At 48.8% G+C, this 23,158-nt stretch overlaps 1 protein-coding gene across 1 annotated transcript in view; it reads left to right on the top strand.

The window, feature by feature from the left end:
- The window catches only part of LOC126524387 (fatty acid synthase-like), a 270,389-nt gene that overhangs the window by 184,244 nt on the left and 62,987 nt on the right, over window positions 1–23,158 (top strand). Inside the window, exons 17-18 of the mRNA XM_055067059.2 lie at window positions 14,460–14,669; window positions 22,047–22,376. Of these exons, the coding sequence (XP_054923034.2) occupies window positions 14,460–14,669; window positions 22,047–22,376 (540 nt within the window). The remainder of the gene's footprint in view (window positions 1–14,459; window positions 14,670–22,046; window positions 22,377–23,158) is intronic.

Below are 23,158 nucleotides of genomic sequence, written 5' to 3' on the forward strand. Positions count from 1 at the left end.
ATTCGCCAGTGGGGAACTTTAGCCGTATGTTTCTTTTCGAAAGCTGTTAAAATTTGCATTTCAAGAACGTTTCAACTCAAATTTTAAAGTGAGTCAGGGAGCCTAGCAGCTTTTAGTGCCCAACAGTGATGAAGAATCGGAAAATTTCTAGGAAGCTTCTTTCAAGTCCATTTTACCAAAGTTCGTCACTAAACATTATAGATTTTCTTCATCCATAGCTTCAGCCTACGATAGTTCGCAAATATTGATACATTCTCTGGAGCTGTGTAATATGATTTCCTTTATAGTTATTTGATGTTGTTGTTTCATGATTTCAAATAATGCCGGATTTTTGGCCTTCTCCACTTAGAATAAGATAGCATATTTCAGTTCAGTTCAGTTTATTTTCCTTAAAGACCCTCGACTTGAGGGGCATTACGTAAGGAGTGGGTACAAGATTCGCATTTATACTCGTTTAAGTAACATAAGCGCGCATACATGCATACATACAGAGTATACATATGCAAGTATACTCACACATGCATACACACATAATAAAGCCTACATATATACGCATATATACACGCACCTAAATACAAACAACATATATAAGGAAAAATCATGTGTAACGTAGTTGGAGATGGTCAGTGACATATTGTAAAAATGCGAATGGGCAGATTATATCGACAATGGCAGGGGGCACGTCGTTCCAGTCGGCCGCCATGTGAAGAAAAAACGAGGCTAAAAATGTTGATGTTCGTGAACGTGGTCGTGAAACCTGCTGCGAGTGGCTGGTCCGGTATGATATGCACGCTGCGGGCGTGATATAGGGTGCTTGATGAAGGGTAGGACTGTAAAAGAATTTGTGGTAAAGACAGAGGGAAGCGATGCGCTGACGTAAAACGAGGTCTGGAAGCCCAGATAGCGATTTCTGTGACGTGACGCTGTCATATGAGTATGACCAATGGATTAGTCGAGCGGCGCGGTTTTGTACAGCTTCAAGAGCGTCGATGAGACATACTTTATGCAGATTCCAGACTGTTGAGGCGTATTCTAGTTTCGGCCGTACATGTGATGTGTAGTGAAGTGATATTTATTGTCAGCGAGACACGGGACCAGTGTATTTATTCAGCAGTTGTGTTTCTTTTGTTTTTAAGTGAGCCCTTGTGTTCAGCACATATATTGCGGAATAAGTTCAATTTCGTACCAAACAGGATGAAACTGTCACTGGCGCGCGAAGCGAGCCGAGCGTTAATGTAACTATGCACTTGAGCACAGGGGGACCGGACCATCCCGCATGTACCATCACGTATGGCTTAGACGTGTGCTGGGGAAAGTATCTTGGTGGTTGAGCCGACGCTCAGTACCTAGACCTTTGAAGCCTCTCGGCAGAGCCAACACAGCATTTTGGCCTCGGCTTCAATTAGACGGCACTCACAGGCTCACCAACCCGAGGAAAATCAGCCACTAGCATTTTCCTATCTCTTATCCAAGCCCCGACTTATATATAATATTTCTATCGTCTTACCTGTAAACCACTCCCCATTTTATTAATTTTCCCTGGGTGTCCCAGGATATTATGGTGGGCCTATTGTTATAGCGACCATGTACACTACGCACGGTAGGTTTTGCTGCGTGTCGTACCCTGTACTGTCACCTCGTTCGGCTCTGTGGCGAGTAACTGGCATCGTCGCCGAACATACTATACATTTCATGGCTTCCTAAAATCTTTACTCAAGTGATTGCCACTCTAAAAGGTGGCACAGGCAATCCACATTCAAGTTTTTCCTGAAGAGCATACACTTTTCCGAAGGTTGACGTCATTTATAATGAACAAGCCAACAAAACAGCCACAATCACTTCGCGATTCCTTGTTTTGAAGTAGCTCATGAAGACCATTGGAAGTGGCTATAAGCCACTAAGAAGGCCAGGAGGCTCTGCTGGTCTAAGTCTGAGGCGAAGTGGAGTATGGCACGTCACACAACCTTGTTTCATTTTGTTCCTACCATCCTAAATTCGCTACAAACCAGAAATAGTGTCAGACGCGTAATTTCAGAAACTGGCCTGATTGAACTTGAGCGATAGGGAACACCTGTACGGGCGGAAGCACGAAAATGTTATCAATGTCCAGGCTAATAAAGTCAGATCACAAAAGAAAGGAATGCCAACGGAACTTGAAATTTTAACTTTTGGCACGCTAGATACAGGATACGCCAAGATCCGTGCGCGACCTTACATTCCAAACCGGCGGTGCTGATTCAAGTGTCGGAGGCTTGGTCATGCCTCCAAGTGGACGTCGAGGTCGGCTGACGTGCACAACATTTGGTTCAAAAGATCTTTCTGCTGACGACTGTCATGCTAAGGCCCATTGTGTGATTAAATAATTGAACGCAGAAACTACTGGAGTTATCTTAGTATGCATGAGAATACTCCCCAAATTTCGGTTGACCCACATCGAAATTTAAACCGGGTGCACCCTAAAATTGTAGTTGCAGCAGACCTAAATTTAAGTTGACCCACCTCCGAATTTTAAATTGGCACACGCCTAAATTTATGCTGGACGAGATCCAAATTTCAAGTTGCCACAACAGCAAATTTAAGTAGCCCACCCAGAAAATTCAAGTTGCCCCCTCCCTAAATTTGAACTTAGCTCACCCTGAAATTCAAGTTGGCCCACTCAGAAATTTCATTTCGTGCACCTCTAAATTTTTTATTTGTCCACCCCCAATGTTAACTTCCACCGCACCCAAAATTAACTTGACCCCTCCCCAAGTTTAAGTTGACCGACGTCCATATTTAGAAGTTGGCCTATATCCAAATTTAACTTGGCCCACCGCCAGATATTAAGCTGGCCCAAGTCCAAATTTAAGTTGGCCCACCCCCAAATTTCAAGTTGGCCCACCTTGAAATTTATGTTGGCCCAGCCCTGTATTTTAACTTGGCCCTTTTCCAAAATTAATATTGCCCATCCTCAACTTAACATGGCCCACACCCCCAATCTAGGTTGACCCACCCCACAATATCAGTAAGCCCACGTTCAAATTTAAAGTTCATCATCATCACCATCATCAGCCCGGTTACGCCCACTGCAGGGCAAAGGCCTCTCCCATACTTCTCCAACAACCCCGGTCATGTGCTAATTGTGGCCATGTTGTCCCTGCAAACTTCTTAATCTCATCCGCCCACCTAACTTTCTGTCGCCCTCTGCTACGCTTTCCTTCCCTTGGAATCCATTCCGTAACTCTTAATGACCATCGGTTATCTTCCCTCCTCATTACGTGTCCTGCCCATGCCCATTTCTTTTTCTTGATTTCAACTAAGATGTCATTAACTCGCGTTTGTTCCCTTACCCAATGTGCTCTTTTCTTATCCCTTAACGTTACACCTATCATTCTTCTTTCCATAGCTCATTGCGTCGTCCTCAATCTAAGTAGAACTCTTTTCGTAAGCCTCCAGGTTTCTGCCCCGTACGTGAGTACTGGTAAGACACAGCTGTTATAAACGTTTCTATTGAGGGATAATGGCAACCTGCTGTTCATGATCTCAGAATGCCTGCCAAACGCACCCCAGCCCATTCTTATTCTTCTGATTATTTCAGTCTCATGATCCAGATCCGCAGTCACTACCTGTCCTAAGTAGATGTATCCCCTTACCACTTCCAGCGCCTCACTACCTATTGTAAACTGCTGTTCCCTTCCGAGGCTGTTAAACATTACTTCAGTTTTCTGCAGATTTTTAGACCCACCCTTCGGCTTTGCCTCTCCAGGTTAGTGAGCATGCATTGCAGTTGGTCCCCTGAGTTACTAAGCAAGGCAATATCATCAGCGAATTGCAAGTTACTAAGGTATTCTGCATTAACTCTTAAAGTTAGCACACCCCAGATTTAAGTTTGCATGCCTCCAAATTTGAAGTTGGCCTACCCCCAAATTTAACCTCAACCACCCCAAAATTTAAGTTAGTGCATCCCCATGTTAGAGTTAGCCGATGTCTAAATTCAAGTTGGCTCAGCGCAAATTTCAACTTGGCCCATCTCGAAAATCGAATTTGGAGTAACTCAATTTCAAGTTTACCTACTCCTAAATTTCAATAAGTTGACGCCCCAATATAATATGACCCATCCCCTTCTTTAAGTAGGCAAACCCCCTAATTATATTCGCCTCCTCCCAAATTCAACTGCGCCCGCCTCGACATTTCATGTTGGCCCTCGTCCAAATTTCAAGTTGGCCTACAACCAAATTTCAGTTGGGTCGGCCTCAGATTCCAACTTCGCACATCGCCAAAATTAAGTTGCCCATCCCCAATTTAAGTTAACCCATCTGCAAATTTAAGTTAGCCTACCTCAAATTTCAACTCGGCCCCAACCCAAATTTCAGTTGACCCATCCCTAAATTTCAGTTGGCCTGTTTTAAACCCTTTGAGGGTCGAATTATTTTGAAAAAAACTTTCCCAGGTGGTCAAATTACTTTATTGCGGATCTTGAATGTACAAAATGTATAAAGTCGGGAATAAATAGTATAAAGGAGGTTTATTGGGGTTCGTAGCGACCGCCGGTTCTACGATGCACCGAGCACAGTCCCCGAAGTCGAGCCTCTGCTGCGCGCTTGATGCTGCCGATGCTGTTGACTGCGCGCACGTTCCTCATCTTCCTTACAATGGCACCGCGGAAATAAAGGAGCCATCCTGGTGACTTGGAAGGACGGTAGAATTGTGATACGGCTTGAGACGCTGAACGTGAACGACTTCGCGGTTACGACGTCGCATGTCGGACGGCGGCGTTAACGGCTCAACCAGATAATTAACGAGTGATGTTCTCTCGAGAACGCGGTATGGACCGTCGTACTTCGGAAGGAGTTTTGAAGCGAGCCCAGGCGTGCGGTGTGGCACTAACAACCAGACGAGAGCGCCCGGGAGAAAAGTGGGAGTCGAGTTCTGGGCATCGAGAACGGCTTTTTGGCGGTTCTGGTCTTCCGAGGTGAATCGGCGGGCAAGCTGGCGACATTCCTCTGCTTGTCTGGCGGCTTCCGAGATCGGCAGGCATTCAGATGGGTCCGGCCGGTAGGGCAGAATGGTGTCGATGGTGTGCGAAGGATGACGGCCGTAAAGAAGGTAAAAGGGTAAGAATCCGGTAGTGGCCTGAGTCGCGGTGTTGTAGGCGTAGGTGACAAACGGAAGAACTAGGTCCCAATTAGAGTGATCAGGTGAGACATACATGGCGAGCATGTCACCAAGAGTTCGATTAAAGCGTTCTGTGGTACCGTTAGACTGCGGGTGATAAGCAGTGCATTTACGATGAACAATAGCGCATTCAGCAAGCAGTTGTTCGATGACTTCAGATAAGAAGGTGCGGCCTCGATCGCTTAAAAGTTCACGTGGACCTCCATGACGAAGGAGAAAACGACGAAGTAGGAAATTGGCGACCTCCTGCGCTGTAGCATTTGGTAGAGCAGCAGTCTCCGAATAACGGGTTAAGTGGTCTACCGCAACGATTATCCACCTGTTGCTGGCAGGAGTCAACGGAAGCGGCCCGTAGAGATCTATGCCCACGCGATCAAAGGGTCGGGATGGGCATTGTAAAGGCTGGAGTTCACCGGCGGTATTGTGCGGTGGCCCTTTCCGGCGTTGGCACTCATGACAAGAGCGGACGAACTTTCGAACGAAATTATACATTCCCCGCCAGTAATAGCGGTGTCGAAGTCTTTCGTAGGTCTTGAAGACTCCCGCATGGCCACACTGAGGGTCGACGTGGAACGAGGAGCAGAGCTCTGCTCGCAAGATTCTCGGAATGACGAGTAACCAGGTGCGTCCCTCTGGGGCATAGTTGCATCGATACAGTGCCTGGTCGCGAATCGCAAAATGAGGCACTTGGCGCCGAAGCGTACGTGACGCTGGAACTTTCGACGTATCCGAGAGAAGGTCGAGCAGAGATGCAGTCCAGGGATCATTACGCTGTGCAGCAGCGATAGTGTCAACGTCCAGAGAGGATAATGTACACTCGCAGGGGGAGTCGTGACTGGCCTTCGGGGGAAGCGGTGATCGGTATAGCGCGTCAGCGTCGGAGTGCTTTCGCCCGGAACGGTACACCACGCGGATGTCGTATTCTTGGATTCGCAATGCCCAGCGGGCAAGGCGACCCGATGGATCTTTGAGCGTCGACAGCCAACATAGTGCGTGGTGGTCGGTCACTACGTCAAAAGATCGGCCGTATAAATATGGGCGAAACTTGCCAAGCGCCCACACAATGGCCAAACACTCCTTTTCCGTAACGCTGTAATTGGTCTCCGCCTTGGTTAACATGCGACTCGCGTATGCGACGACGTATTCTGGGTGGCCAGGTTGACGCTGTGCCAACACAGCGCCAAGGCCTACACCACTTGCATCGGTATGAATTTCGGTTGGCGCTTGTGGGTCAAAATGGCGAAGAATGGGTGGCGTCGTGAGAAGACGGCGCAAGGTTGTGAAGGCGTCGTCACACTCTGAAGACCATGATGAGAGATCTCTAGCGACACCAAGGAGCTGCGTGAGAGGCGATATAATTGACGCAAAGTTTCGAACGAATCGCCGGTAGTAAGAGCAGAGGCCGATAAAACTGCGTAGCTCTTTCATAGTAGTAGGTTTTGGGAACGCAGTAACAGCACGTAGCTTCTCGGTATCCGGGCGAATGCCCTCCTTTGACACGACATGGCCTAAAGTTGTTAGCTGACGAACAGCAAATCTACACTTCTTCAAGTTAAGTTGCAACCCGGCGTTGGTCAAGCAAGTGAGTACGTGCTGGAGGCGGAGCAGGTGTGTTGGGAAATCAGGGGCGAACACCACAATGTCGTCAAGATAGCAAGACATATTTTCCATTTGAGGCCACGCAGAATATTATCCATCATTCTTTCGAACGTAGCAGGTGCGTTGCAAAGTCCGAAAGGCATTACGGTGAATTCATACAAGCCGTCTGGTGTAACAAAGGCAGTTTTCGGGCGATCAGCCTCTGCCATCGGAACCTGCCAGTAGCCTGACCGCAAATCCAGCGAAGAAAAGAACTCGGCTCCCTGCAAACAGTCCAGAGCATCATCGATGCGTGGTAATGGGTAGACGTCCTTCAGCGTGATCTTGTTCAACCGCCGATAGTCAACACAGAAGCGGATGGAACCATCTTTCTTTGTGACGAGGACCACGGGAGAGGCCCATGGGCTTTGGGAAGGTTGAATGACGCCTCGACGAAGCATGTCATCGACCTGGTCTGCAATGACGCGACGTTCCGTAGCGGACACGCGATATGGTCTTTGTCGCAGGGGTGAGTGAGTGCCAGTGTCGATGTAATCCTTGAATGTCGATGCACGGCCAAGAGAGGTTTGCGCAACGTCGAAAGAAAGGCGGAAGTGCTGAAGGAATGCGACAAGTTGAGATCGCTGCGAAGGCGTCAGATCTTCGGCGATGAGTGGGCTGAACACACCAGTCGATGTCGAGTCTGGTACGGAGAGGGCACTCAGTTCATGGGTGGCAGTAGAAGACACTTCGTCGAGGACGAAGACAATTCGTGTTGAATCGAGCGACTCGACGTAACCAAGGCATTCGCGGCGGAGCAGTGATAGCGGCGATGAAAGATGATTGTAAATGGGCATCGTGCTCACACCGGCGGCAAGGTCAAGAGCTGCAAAGGGCAAAGGAAGCGCTTTTCGGGTAACAAAGTGATGAGAGGGCATGAAGACCGTCCCATCGGATATGGTACTACAGAAGACTGGTACGAATGCTGACGAGCACGGGGGGATACAGGTGTCTTCTTTCACGACAATTTAAGTGGCAGGATGAGCATCGGCCGAGGTCAGGTCACCAAGGTGGAAAAGTTCAATCTCAGCCCGAGCGCAATTGATGATGGCATTGTGGAGTGAGAGAAAATCCCATCCTATAACGGCGTGGGAGCACGATGAAAGAACTATGAATTCAATCGTGTACAAAACGTCCTGCATGATCACACGGGCAGTACAAGCAGCGGTAGGGTGAATGGGTTGAGCACTCGCCGTTCGGAACGACAATCCAGACAGAGACGTCGTCACTTTACGAAGCGAACGGCAAAACCTGGCATCCATAACTGAAATAGCGGCACCGGTATCGACTAAGGCGACTGTAGCGACATCTTCGATAAGCACATCAATGACATTGGCAGGTAAAGGAGGAGGACTTCGGCATGTCGACGCTTGCGCAGTTCTTGCCTCAGGAACTGCGTCGTCTAGTTTCCCTCTTCGTTAGAGACGGGTCGTCGACACATAGGGGAAAGCGATCGACGACGTGGGCAGGGTGACCGGAGGCGTTCGAAGCGAGGACGGCGCTCAGTCTGGGAACGAGCTGGTGATGGGTCGAAAGGTCCGTAAAGCGCATTTGAATCAGGCGGCACATAGGGCGCTCGGCGATCGTCATCGAACGCCTGCGAGCGGCGGCGGCAGAACCTTGCGACATGACCGGGACACGCACATGCGAAGCATATAGGGCGATTGTCCGGCGTACACCACTGGTTAGCGACGGCAGTGGTGGTCCAGGGGACGGGAAGTGGAGGGCGGTGCACAGGCTGCTGGAAGCGACGCACGGGCACAGTGCGAGGGGCCATTGCAGCAACCGTAGCATAAGTGACTGGTGTAGCCACGACATCCTGCTGGTGAACAGCCGGCAGCGCTTCCGCGACCTCTTCATGGATCACGTTACGGATATGAGACGGCAAAGTGCTGGCAGACTCCTGAGTGACGGACACCAGAGATAGCTGTCGTGCAACTTCTTCGCAGACGAAATCCTTCATTTGCGTTGTCAGGGAGGCCTGTTCTGGGCCGGTGGTAAGGCTGCAGAGTGATGCCGCATTTGGTGCGGGATGTCGCCTTGTCAGAGCTCGCTGCTTACGCAATGCATCATAGCTCTGGCACAAGCTGATGACGTCGCCAACAGTGCGCGGGTCCTTGGCCAGAAGCATTTGGAACGCGTCATCGTCGATTCCCTTCATGACGTGCTTGATCTTTTCCTATTCCGTCATGGCAGCGTTCACGCGCCTGCACAAATCGAGAACGTCTTCTATTTAGCTGGTGAATGTCTCACCCGTGTCCTGTGCGCGTGTACGCAAACGCTGCTCGGCTCGGAGTTTCCTGACGGCGGGTCGGTCAAATACTTCTGTAATCGACGTCTTGAGCGCCGACCACGTTCGGATATCCCTGTCATGATTTCTGAACCAGAGACTGACCACGCCCGCGAGGTAGAATGACACGTAAGCCAGCTTGTCTGAGTGATTCCATTTGTTGTGAACGCTCACCCGTTCGTAGGACGACAGCCACTCTTCAACGTCGTTGTTGTTGGTTCCGCTGAAGATGGGAGGCTCCCGCTGGCGAACGGTGCCAGTGCAAGGGACGGGTGACGATGGAAGAGTCTGCTGGTCGGCGTCCGGCATGGCAGAGGGTAGCGTCCGAGAACGGAGTTCCAGGATGGTAGAGCGGAACGTTACCCCGCACGGCTCCACCACTTATAAAGGAGGTTTATTGGGGTTCGTAGCGACCGCCGGTTCTACGATGCACCGAGCACAGTCCCCGAGCTCGAGCCTCTGCTGCGCGCTTGATGCTGCCGATGCTGCTGACTGCGCGCACGTTCCTCATCTTCCTTACAATAGTAAAAAAAAATTAGGAACAGTATTTTGGTGTCGGCATCACTCAGAACTGAAAAATGCTCTGTAGTATTTCAGAGTGTGGTACTCCTTAAAAAACGGTTCTACGCACAGCGCCTTACCGCAGTCTGCACACTTAAAATGCATGTCTGTTCACCTCTTAGAGTGACGAGTTGTGTTGGCGCACACATGACATCTTCTCTGCGTGCGGCTGCCTTGGGCAGAGGTCTGAGGCACCTTCACGCGTAAGCGCGTTGCCGCAGAGAGCGAGAATACCTCGTGCGCGGCGGTGATAAACAAACTAATAGCAGAGCCAATCAAGATAGAAATCAATTTCCGCCGCCCCTGCGAGAGCGTGCCGACAAAGAGAAAAATCACATTTCGCGCGCCTCCGTTGCGATCACGCGACGGAAACGAAACCGCGAAAGCGCGTAGCCGCTGAGAGCGAGAATACCTCGCGAACGGCGGTGATAAGCGAAGAGCAGCGCCAATCAAGATATAAATCAACTTCCACCGCCCCTGCAAGAGAGTGCCGACAAACAGAAGAATGACGTTTCACGCGCCTCCGTTGCGATCACGTGGCGGAACCGAAACCGCGAAAGCGCGTAGCCGCTGAGAGCGAGAATACCTCGCGAACAGCGGTGATAAGCGAAGAGCAGCGCCAACCAAGATAGAAATCAACTCTCACCGCCCCTGCAAGAGAGTGCTGACAAACAGAAAAATGACGTTTCACGCGGCGAAACCGAAACTGCAAAATTGGTGTTGCCTCAGTCTGCGCGACGCGCTGAAGCTTGAAATCAGTTCTGTTTATCTCCCCAAGAAGGTAGTGCAAATTTCAAACGCTTCTTGTAATCCTGAGAGGCGGCAGCACCTCCCAGTGAGCACGGATCGTCATTATGGCGCGAAATTTCAAACGGAGGTTCGAAACCGTACGAGCAGTAGCACCCTGGGCATACCCTGGGCTCCCGCGAACGCCAGAGGTGCGGGGAAGAGAGAGCGACATTCACGCAAAAACAAAAAGGAAAAAAAGAAAAAAAACAATAATTGATACGCAGCCTGAGCGGAGCGTTCCACAAATAGACAATAAAGAGGAAACCGCACTGGACTGGAAACAGCCTTCAGTAGAGGCAGGCGACACGCCTGCCAAGAAGCGGCCGGCCGCATTCAGTATCATCATCAATCACATCAACATGTGACACTTGGTGGAATCGTCTGCGCCCCGCGCAAGACGAATAGGGTGCTACACTAGAGGGACATCGACGCCCGAGCCATTGGTATAAGCTCGCATACCCCTCCAAGCCGCTGGAGTACAGGGTCCGCCACGATCCCCAGCCGAGCGGTAGAGATATTAGAGACCTTTAGCGTATCCGCTATTCGGGCAAACCTGAGCGGTTTGGGCAGATTACCGGATGGTTGGGGGCGTAAACGTGAGCGGCCAGATTGGTGGCGTCAACTGGTGGTGCAAACCTCAACCACCTTAACACAGAGACAATTACTATATTCTTCTTAGCTGGGGTGGAAGTTTCCGACAGCGGCGTAATTAGGAACACAATTATGCCACTGCCGAAAATTTGCACCAGCAGCGAAGTAGAATAAAGTTGGCTACTGCAATTTTAGTTCTATGTTTGTCTGATTGAGTTCTACAACACTAGGCGGCTGCACCGCTCCGGCCGCTCACGTTTACGCCGCCGACCTTCCGGTAATGCGCCCAAACCGCCCCGGTTTACCGGAATAGCGGACACGTTAAAGGACTCTATTCACATGTGTGCGTCCGTTACAAAGTAGTCAGCTATGCGAGGCCGACACATCCCTCAGCCGGAGCGATTGCCAGCGGCTGTCCCAGTCGCTGGATGTCGGTGTCAGCCACGACACCGGGCATGCACGTCTGACCCTGTATTGCCATCCACGAGCGAGGCCGGAGCTCTCTGAGCGATCACCAAGACGCCCTTGCAAAACCAGGCCAGTACATTGCGTGCAACTATGAGCTCCTGCCCAGCTGCGTATTTTGCCGAGACAGAGGCAATGGTATGAGTGAGAGGATAGAAGGAAAATAGAAGAAAAAAAACTAACTGTCAGGGTAGAGTGCAGACAGCGCGGCCTACGACGCGTCCACACGCGGGGCACCACGCGGTTAATCCGGCAACGCCTCCCAAATAATACGAGCCATCCTGATGAGGATGGCGCGGTTAGGTTTGGGTCCTAGAATGTGTGGGTATGCGGCCCTGTATAGACGTCCCCCCGGTGTGCCCGTAAGCCGCGCCGCAAGTGCAGCGTTGACGCGACATTCTGTTAAGTAGTGGTCGAATGAGGAACAAACCAGCCCACAGAGGCACATGCTGTGAGGTGCAATATTAAATTGGTGTAGATAATATGGGAATCGGCCATGTCCTCTAATGACGTGGACTAAAGAACTGGGAGGGGGGAAGAAGGCCGGGATGGTCTGTACTGTAGGGACCCATAGATAGGTCGCCGTGTTGGCATTTTCAGCTACCCATTCGCGTTGCCTGTCACTCTCCATCTGTTTATAAAATTTAGTTCTGATGGAACGAATGGAGGCACGGGCGCTGCGCGACAAGCCGTACGGTGCACCACTCAATGCCGCCTCGTCAACCAATTCGTTTCCCAGGACGCCCGAGTGGCCTCGGACATGATATAATTTAATGTCTATCTGAATTGACAGACTGCGTAACGCCTGCTTGATGAGTACTGCTCGAACGTCGTCTAACCAGAGTGCCGCAATCGCCGACAACAAGGAGAGGCAGGCCGAGTAAATATTTACAGATCAGGTAGTCCGCGACACTGCCACGTAGTTGAGCGCCTCAAGGAACGCAGTGGCCTCCGCACAGTACGCACCGCCGGCCCGTTCAACTTTAAATTTGCCTACTTTCCGAATGCGCTTTCGAGGGCCTATTGCTACGTAGGCGGCTCCAGCGGAGGTTTCAGAATATGAGCCATCGGTAGAAATGTGGAGTCCCTGCTATGCCGATTTAGTTACCGCCTCTGTGATTGTCAGCCTGTCAAACGGGCACCGGTATCTCTCGGCTGGGTGATCTAACCAGTGATCATAAGGGTAACCTACTACAGTAGGAATGTAGTACACGGGACCGTAACAGGTGGGCCGACGAAGGGTAAAGAGATGGAACTCAACACGAAGCCGTTCCAACTCCAATGGTAACGGCGCCGCCCGCAGAAGCACCTGTAGGGCCGACGTGCGCGTCGTGCGGTAAGCCCCTGTAAGAGTAATTAAAGGGACTCTGTGCAAAGATATTACTTTTGCCTTTAGTAAACTGTCTGCAAATTCAGACCACCACACCGGCGCCGCGTAGGTGATGACCGGAAGCACTACTTACCTGTACAATGCACGAATGGCGAGAGGACTGACCGAATTATGCATTTTAAAATATGCTATAATTTTGGGAACAAGGAGTTCCAATTTTTCTTGGACGTAATCAACGTATTCTTTAAAGCCTAATCGTGAATGAAAGACCACACCAAGAATTTTCAATTTATCTTTTCTTTGCAACCGGGCATCACCTATGAATACTCGAAGGGTATTTCCTTTCATTGCGCTACATCCATGAGGCAAGGCGATGAAGAACAACTTCGCAGCATTGATCTGTACGCGGGCATGCCGAGCCCAGCCGTTTACTGAGGTTAAAACCGCCTCTGCCTGTCGCTCGATGGCCGCACGGTTCTTGCCCGGAATGATGATAGCAATATCGTCCGCGTACGCCTGGAATACTACTCCCAGGGGAACAGGGAGTTCTAAGAGGCCGAGGACCACCCCGGGGCCGCGTAACAGGTCGCGCAGGCCCGACCGGCACCGCCCGGAAGGCAGACCGGGGGCCCATCGCTTGGCGCAGAGCACTCGGAAGAAATCACATTGCGTCAGCACCGTCAATATCCCGCGCACTCTAATTGTCAAAATACGTATCCCAGTGCTGAATCATCGTCTATAATAAGCGGCCAATAAGCAGACCTATCTGAATCACTTTGTACATGTGTGTGTGTGTGTGTGTTCCAGGAATTTTTTCTTTTTTTATCTGTTTCTCTCCCTTACCTATTACGTAATTTTGCACCTCTCATAGTACAGGGTACCCAACCGGAGATAATCTCTGCTTAACCTTCCTGTATTTCCTTTGCCTTTCTCTCTCTCTCTCTATTGCGTAATATATTTACTTGGAGTAGCTCATTGCAAAAACTGCGAATGAAATTAGACCAAAAGCCAGAATTTCTTGTCTGGCATGTTATTTCGGAAAATTCCTAGCGCATATTCGTGCTAAAATAAATTAGTCCGAACATAGAGCTCTGGGACAATCAAGGAAATTATTTACTGTGAAATATATATAGCAGTTCTGTCAGGAAGAAATTGTCAATTTGATAGATTTTAGTGAATAATAAGGACTACCAGTGGACCATTTCTCGACGTAGTTGCAAATAAACAGTTTACCTAATAAAAACAAATCTTTGTAGATTCTGTAGGCGAAGCCTTATAGCGTCAGACACTAAAATAACATTTCTAATAATTCCTTGGTATAAACACGATTCACGTACTCGAAAATAATTTTGTAAGCACGTCGCGTTACATAAAAAATTATTCGGCAGGATAATCTAGGAAAACCATTTTGAGAAAGACAGTAAATCGCCATGACATTTTAAAGCAACATCAGAGCTCATCCAGCGACGCGTTTGGGAGACTTGAAGTGGAATGACTCTTCTTTTGTCGTTTTGGGTTCCGCACGGAACACACCCACTATGAAATGGTGTGCAGGCGAGCCAAAATTTTTGAATTGGCGCATATTCTCAACAGTTGCGCTTCCTTTCCTACGCCTTGTCCCGCCCTCTCTCTTGTGCGTAGGTGGCCCGCAGACGATCGCCACCGAGCTCGCCTTCCTCAACGTGCAGACGCGAGGCGACGTGTCGAGCCTGCAGTGGTACGAGTCGCCGCTGCGTTACGTTTGCCCGTCGAATCGCAGCGACAGGGTCCTGTGTACCGTGTACTATGCCCCACTCAACTTCAGGGACGTCATGATCGCCACTGGAAAGCTGTCTCCCGACGCGCTGCCATGTACGTTTGCTTTTGGACATATACATAATTTCTTCGCTGCAGGATTTGCGTACGATCACTGTTGTCGACAATTCGCGCAGTGCTCGGTGCTGCGCCACAGTGCTCTTGTGTATTTCCGTGTGCTCGCTCGAAGGCCAATAATGCCTTGTGATTAATGCGACGGTTCACCAGATGGCTGCAATGGTCTTTCTTTTTTCCCCAATGCGCTCAACAAAGGACAGTATCTGTGCGGGACGTTATAATTAGGAGCTTAGTGCCACCAGTACGCATTGTTTCTAATATATAACAGTTAAATAATCGATTGATTCAATACAAAAAATTAACTCCCCATCCCGACCCTGTGAAACTGGATGGTCAGCGAAGCTGTTAGAAAACCGCGCAAATGCCGTCCATGGGGATATTAAACGTTTTATTGTTTTGGTTAGCCTTAGCACGACAGCATTGTTGAGGATTACAATTTTGTACACTTCGACGCTCATCTGCTCTTCGGGAGGTAATATTGCGGGGTCTACCCATCGTGTTCTTGCAATGAACAGTTGCTAGGGAGGTCTCCCTTTTATATATGAAGTTTGATGGCGTCATGCGCCTTTGACGCTTGTTTTGTGCTTTTCATTATTGAAATAAATGCTGAGCTGCCTGTTATGTGGGCCTGCTTCCAAAGGAGACATGCGTTTCTTTTTCGGTTCAATTTTTCTTTTTCCTGACTGACGCGAGAAATCCAGACCAACTAGAGACTCACAGCTTCACTGTAAAATTATTAGGTTCACGTCCGAATAGTGAGCAGTTGACTATTAGCCCGCCAGTATGGAAACTTACGAATGGGTTTGAACCATTTGATGTTTATCGACGTGTACGAGAAGCATGGACACACGAAAACTTTTCTGTTCCGTCTCCATTTGAAGGCGGCCGCAGTGGCCGGGAATAGAACGGGCGAGTATACATCCATGCGTACGTCGCTTTTTAGCAGGCTTGGTACATGACCGCAACAGTAAATCGGTGGTGTTCAAATGTAGAAGTCGCGGCAGCGAAAGGTGCTACGTGTATTAAATGGCAAAGCAGTCTCAATTCTACATAGCTTATAATAATGACATCGTCGCAGGTAAACTCTGTGATGGTTAACAACGTGGACTTGAAGACACAACGTACAACTCTGAAGAGATTAGTAACCCTACAACAATGTCGACCGAGAACACAGTTAGCGGCACATCGCGAAGTGTAGCTAGGAGATTTGCGATGGCAGGCTGAAGCACACAAGCCATACTTTCGTTGGCCATTGTGTGCCAGGCTGTTCCGTGAAAGTCTACAGAGCCCCTGCTTTTTATCGACTTCCACACTTCCAATGCAAAAACAATCTGCGCAGATGCTACTGAACGGACGACGCCTAAAATCAGTGGCTAAGAACAATATTTCCGCAGATAAAGAGCCGACGATACACTGATTTCATTCTAGTGACCTATCAGAGCGTGCTCAGACACGATCGCTCTGCGCATTGCCCTATCCGCGCTACTTTCGCAGGTGCACTCTGATAACGGCGCTGGCTGACGTGCCGATCAACCCTGCCGTGGAATTAAGATATTTGAGAACTGTTCCTTGTTTACAACATACTTTAGTGAGAAAGATCTGTATATCACTGCATGACACAAATATAGTGCAACATGAAACTTATACTTTTATGACGTTTATTTGTTAATCTTGCAGCATTGTACTATCGTGAGCAATATAAGCTGGAAGGCGCCAACACGTGGCAAATAGCCTCGAACCCGACGTGGGGCAATTGGCGTGGGCCGCTGTCAGAAACAAAGTGCAAAGGGCGTCGCTGTTACGCTAACTGTTTGCACTCCCGCCTAGTTAGCGTTGCTACGAAACGGCAGCTGATTGCTTGTCACCGTCCGCTAGTGATTATATGGGTTCATATCAGCGCGTGCAGGCACATAGTGACCTATGAGGCTACGTAACTATTTAGGGATCGGCCGCAACGCAGGCTGCCGTGACTCGGAGGATCTGCTTATACCTAGGTGATGTTGGCTGAGCATTGATACGCCTGTTTAAATTTATTTCCCGTGCTAGCAGTCATTTGGGTTTTTGCGCTCAACGATGCCGCAAGTGCGCTTGTATAAGCGGGGAGAAGTAATGAAATTATCACAGAAAGGTTACACGCAGCGCAACATTGTTGCCTTGAGAGGCTGCCAGTTGAAGACCGGCAACAGTATAGTCCACTTATACCGAGATGAAAAACGCATTAAGGATACGCCGCACAAGAGGCGACCCCACGCCACGTCGGTGGACCAAGACCTACATATTGCTGCTGCAGTCAATGAGAAGCTATTTCAAAATGAGAATGACGTGCTCAGTGCTCTACTAGTCAAATGTAAGTGACAGCATGGTACGGCGAAGGTTAAGGGAAGCCGCACTCCGAAGTAGGATCTCCGCTCAGAAGCTCCTTCTCACAGCTGCCAACAAAACTGCTCGCCTGAAGTTCGCTGTGGATCACCGCAGCTGGAGGGTGGCGCATTGGAAATATGTCATCTTCTCCAATGAATGTACATTCTCGAGCCGCTGGGAGCTGCAGAAAGTAGTGGCGCATTAGAACACACACTACTGTCCGCAGAGCACAAAGGTGGTGGCTGCAAGCGGACGCACTTCTGTAAACATGTAGGCGGCTATTCCTCGTGACGGTAAAAGTTTTCTTGAACGAATCTCCGGGAAGTATACGAGTTCTGCGTATTGCACATTGCTGGAGCACGAGATGGTCCCATAGGCACTGAATGGTCTGCACGCAGATGGGTACTATTTATTCCAACAGGATTTGTTTCCTGTGCATACAGCAAAATACGTGACACGTCTTTTAGAGGACTGAGTGGTAATGCGCCTTGAGTGATGCGCGACACGAACATAATAGAGCATGTTTGACCACATATGAAGGCTAACTTTTCCACGCTCTCCTTGGATTTGGCGACCGCTAATGAAATGTGCGAAGCTATACAAGGAGAGTGCAAATGTCTTCAAGAGGACGTAGCCTTCTTCGAGGCTCTCTACGGGTCTCTTACGAAAGAATGGCGGCCGTCATTCAAGCCGGCAGAGCCATGACCCGTTTTTAGCCCACCAAGCACGCAAGGAAAGCTAATCAGTGTAAAATAATTTACAGCCTAAAAAGTGAAAAGGGTGCAAATGTGTCGATAACTCACACCCTTAGGGTGTCCGTTATAAGATAACACCCTAAGGGTGTGAGTTACAGACACATTTACACCCTTTTTCACTTTTTAGGGGGTAAATTATTTTACAGTGATGCTGATAAAATGGCATACATTTTTATGTGCATTCAAGGTTTGTTACCTTGTCGCAAGCGCTCAATAAAATCTTTTCAACTGACTGCTGCGTGCAACTTCTCTCCGTTCACGAGAACCCGGATACAGCAAAATAGGCAAAGCTTTTTCCTGCGCGTCAGCGCCAGTGCAGGCGCTACAGTATCAAGCCAATATCACTACCACACGTTCCGTGCGTGTCATGGAGAGAAAGAAAGGGATAGGTATTTTGCGCAGAACTATAAGGAACAAGCTGGCATGCTCTGCGTGCTGTAACCGCCTTATCATCGCCGGTGGTCGGTGAAACGCAATCAGCTGCCGTTTCGTAGCAACGCTAGGGAAGCGGGAGTGCAAAACGTTAGCGGAACAGCGCCCCCCTTTTCCCTCTGTTTTTGGCAACGCCATGCCCGTGTCGCGCTAACTCGGTGCGGAGGCTACTTGCCACGCGTTCGCGTGTTCTCGCTCACATTTCTCACGATAGTACATTTGAGTGGTAGTATCCTAAAGGTTCATACCGGCGGCCTTTGCCCTAAATTTTGTCAACAGTGGCGCTGACATGCACCCCTTTGTGGTTATTCTTCTTTAAGTTCAAAGCTAGCAACAATAATATTGTAGCATGATCGTCTATAGTGTTTCATGTTTAAACAAATCAACAAACTTTTTTAGAAAACTGTTTTTCCTCCCGCAAACATAATCGAGAAACAAATACTGCGTAAACTTGGAAATGGAGAAATTTGACGCTAAGGAGGTATTCATTGTGTGCCTTTAGTGGGCCCTGCCTCTGGTTAAACCTCGAAAGTAAACTTTCTTTTCAAATGTGGGAAGCGTTGTTGTGTCTTTAATAAAGGAACTTGACTTTAACATAACTAACCTGTGCCAGAGAGTAGAAGAAAAAAAGCATTTGTGTACCCGGTTATCACCTGTTCCGATACCCAATTTGATAGAACAAAATTTTTCCTGCACACGTCGCAAGCGTCAGTGCACCCACTAAGCTCCTGTATTGAGGCGAAGGCCTTAAGGTTGGCTGTGTCATTCGCGAAACTGCGCCGTGACGAAAGATTGCCGGCGCCGCAAAGAGCAAAAACACGTAAGAAATGCACGGATTGAGGTCATATTTTTCACAGAGGTTCCTGCAAACAAAGTAAATAAGTGGTTTTGAAAAGAAAATGAGGTGCATTTCGGCCTACGTGGTAATGGAACCCGGGCTTCCGGGGTGGAAGACGAGCACGCTTCCCTGAAGCCACAGCTGATCTTGTTCTTCTTTATTGCCACATTGAACAGCACAAACAGAAAATAACAAAAATTGCTGGAACCAGTCTCGAGGAGATGGCCTTATCCTGCGATGCCATTATTATTCGTGAATGTTTAAGAATGTTTCAATCTTAGGGAGTCACTCAGGCTCTGAGGTTTGAAATTGATGCTCAGCTACATATGCTTTGTCAGCCTAAAGCAAAGCAAAGCATCTATAGCTGAGTATCGATCTCAAGCTTCAGAGCCTGAGTGATCCCCTCAGATTGAAACATTCTTAAATATGCACGAATATTAACGACATCGCACGATAAGGCCATCTCCTCGAGACTGGTCCTACAAAATTTCGTTATTTTCTGCTTGTGCTGACAAAGAATCTTGAGAACAAGTTAAGGACCGCGCAAAGAGCGACGGAACGAAGAATGCTAGGCATAACTTTAAGAGACAGAAAGAGAGCAGTTTGGATCAGAGAGCAAACGGGCATAGCGATATTCTAATAGACATTAAGAGAAAAAAATGGCGCTGGGCAGGTCACGTAATGCGCAGACTAGATAACCATTGGACCATTAGGGTAACAGAATGGGTACCAAGAGAAGGGAAGCGCAGTAGAGGACGGCGGAAGACTAGATGGAGTGACGAAATTAGGAAATTTGCTGGTGCTATTTGGAGTCGGTTGGCGCAGGACAGGGGTAATTGGAGATCGCAGGGAGATCGCCTTCGTCCTGCAGTGGACGTGAATATGATGATGATGATGATGATGATGATGATGATGATAGTGGTGGTGATGATATAGATGCTTTCCTTGAAATATAGCCTTATCGGCTTCACGTCTATGTCAGCGGTCTGAAATGCCATCAAAGATCGCAGAATGCTACGGAGGCCCTAGAGCATAATGAGGTCAAACAAAATACCACCCTCATTTTTAAATGGCAAAAATCTTACGCCGAAAGCGTCCACAGGTAGGTAATTCTTTATGGTACGTTGTGAGATATCCCCCCCCCCCCAAAAAAAAAAAAAGTGCTTCACGACAATCTAGAAATTCACGCCGATCGTTTCTGGCTTCCGGCAATGAAACAGTGAGTCCCCGACGGTACAAAAAATTCAATTTCCTCCATATAAATCTTCGCATTTAACATATTTCTACGTAATTTGTAGAAAAATCTTGTAATCTCTCGTGGTACATTCATGCTTTTAACCCGATGATGAGCATTTAAACATGATCTTGCACAGAAGTATTCTATACGAAGGTACAGGTAAGACCACATGACATAGATATTTATGAAAAACGGGCCTGCAGGAAAATGCACGACAGGTAGACCTGTTTAAGACATCCAACGAGTCCTCCTGGCATACTTTCCGATGCTACTACTAGATTGGGTAATGCTGTCCCTAGTCAAACTTGACAAACAGCCCTCAGATACAGGTGTGATACACCTCGAAAATAGATGAATCTGTTAACTAGCTGTCGTATGTGGCGCTGTGAAAAACTCAAACCTCCGTCGAGAAGCCAGGGCGGCTCCACGGTTATAGATTACTAAATGGTTTGCCCAGCGCGTGCCTGATTGCACACGTCACATCGTAGTCATCTCGTTAACAGTGCAACCATCATAGGGCGGCGCTCGTGTCAGTGCGGACAAGTGGCGCCGCGGCATGAGTATATAAATTGAGCGCGTTGAAGTTTAGTAATTGCTGTCGCACCTGGCAGCTGTTGTTGCGCAGAAAAGCGGGTGCGCGCGCTCTGCCCATGACGTCACAGTGGAAGCGGCGGCGGAGGTTGTCGGCGGCGAACGATGGGGGAGCGTGCATGTTCTTGTCGCTCGCGAGGACGGCCGCGGAAATACGCCACTGAGAAAGAAGCGCCTGCCGCTGCGCCGTACTGAGGAGGTCGGCTTAATGCGAACTTGTACTTGACATTGCGGCTCGTTACGCCTAGCGAGTAGTCTAGCCTCTGTTGTATAGCTTAATGTACAACCAATATGTCTTACAATGAAGTCTAACCGCGATAGTATAACTCCATGTGCAAGGAAATGTTCAGCACGCTTTCGCCTTCTTGTTTTACAAGGGTGTAACAAGTGCCGAGCTTTTATGTGCAAGCGTGACTGGCCGGCTCGCGAAATCAGCGGTGTTTGTCTGAAGCCAACAAGCGAGCGAACGAGGAAGGTGCCTGGGCCGCTGTATTGGCTCTGGCTTGTCAGCAAATTTAGTCTGCACACTTAATTTGCGGTAAGGGCAAAGACAACGCAGGACTTTGAGGATAAAAATCGTGAAGCGTTCTTCGTACTCTTTAAACTAACACTGTGAAAACAAAGTCAAAACAAACAAAGCGCCACCACTCACGCACCGCAAAGAAAACAAAGCGCCACCACTCACGAACCTTGGCGGCGGACGTGGAACATCTTTTCTGTCGCAGGCGTCACGAGTACGTGATCTTTTTGGGTGAAGGCAACTGGTCAATAAACCCACACATGCTACCTGAAGGCATCAATGTTGCCGGATTCAAGAACCTCGTTCTGTAATGAACGACAAGAAAGGGGCTTAACCGAGGGGCCCGATTTTTATTAATGATATCATAACAAACCAACAAACAACGACACCAAGAGCAACACAGGGAAATAACTGGTACTTAGTGATTGAATTGAAGAAATAATAAATTAATGGCAATGAATCTGCATGAAAAAGAATTTATCGCAGGTGGGGAACGATCCCACATCTTCGCTACACGCATCGCACGTGTAATGCGAAGACGTGCGATCGTTCCCCACGTGCCTTTACTGTTTACTGTCTATAATTGAACAACTCGGCATTGTTTTGTACTCTTTATCCGCAGGTAACCAAGCCGACTACGAGTGTCTTCTGGGTCTAGAGTTCTCAGGACGTGACCCCCAAGGTCGTCGAGTCATGGGCTTTGTGGAAAGCCAGGGCATGTCCACAGTTGTGTCGGCATTTACAGAATATCTTTTGGAGGTACCTGAAGCCTGGACCCTCGAGGAGGCCTCAACTGTCCCTGTAGTCTACATGACTGCCTACCTCGCTCTGCTTGTGCGCGGAAATATGCGTCCAGGAGAATCGCTGCTCGTTCACTCTGGAAGTGGTGGTGTCGGGCAGGCAGCTATCTCTATTGCATTGGCAATGGGGTGCACCGTCTTCACTACCGTCGGTAAGTGCGTAACTCTGGTGTAAGCTGGACAGATAAGACGCAGTGATCGTTCGGGTGTCGAAGCGAACAAATGGAGTCGATAGCACAGCCGCTCTGCACTACAGTTGGAAATATAAACTAAATAGGCACGACAGGTATACGCGTCTGGTCCTAATAAACTGCAGGCTCGTTGGCGGCTTAGTTTTAGAAAATTTCAGTTTCCGCAGTGGACTCAGGTTATTACAACGTTTGCGGGAGTTCACTGTTTCTTCCGCAGTAGATTAGCAGGCGATGCGCACTTTCGATTCACTGCACACACAGCAAAAATATGTTACCCAAAGCAGTGGTAACAGTTAAAGTTATATTCTGCCACAGCCCAAAATTTCAGCGCGAATCAGTCCGTCGTGCAGCTTGAGTAGCGGTGTATCTACTTACGGAACACTCAAAACCCTCTCATCGTTACTGACGCATCGCAAGTCATGTGGACCAGCCATGGTTCAGCGGTACGCGACGCGTAGAACATAATAATGGTATATGCAACTGGTTACTATGGTGCTCCGACTCGGATTGCGCCGACGCACACGCCACTGTAATTTCAATCGAGCCAGAAGGAGGCGTGTCTACTTGACGTTTGGCGGCCGATCTGTACGAGGCGGGAAGAAGGTATCGGAAGGCTGCTTATTTGCATACAACTCATGAGCCATTCCACTCTGTAAGGGCGGATGACCAGCGAAGCTGTGTACCAAACTAAAAAGATGCAACACAGAGTTTTTTCACGAAGGTGCGAACACAGTTATTCTCTT

This window comes from Dermacentor andersoni, chromosome 3 (genome assembly GCF_023375885.2).
Source record: "Dermacentor andersoni chromosome 3, qqDerAnde1_hic_scaffold, whole genome shotgun sequence".
In the NCBI taxonomy this organism is placed as follows: domain Eukaryota; kingdom Metazoa; phylum Arthropoda; class Arachnida; order Ixodida; family Ixodidae; genus Dermacentor; species Dermacentor andersoni.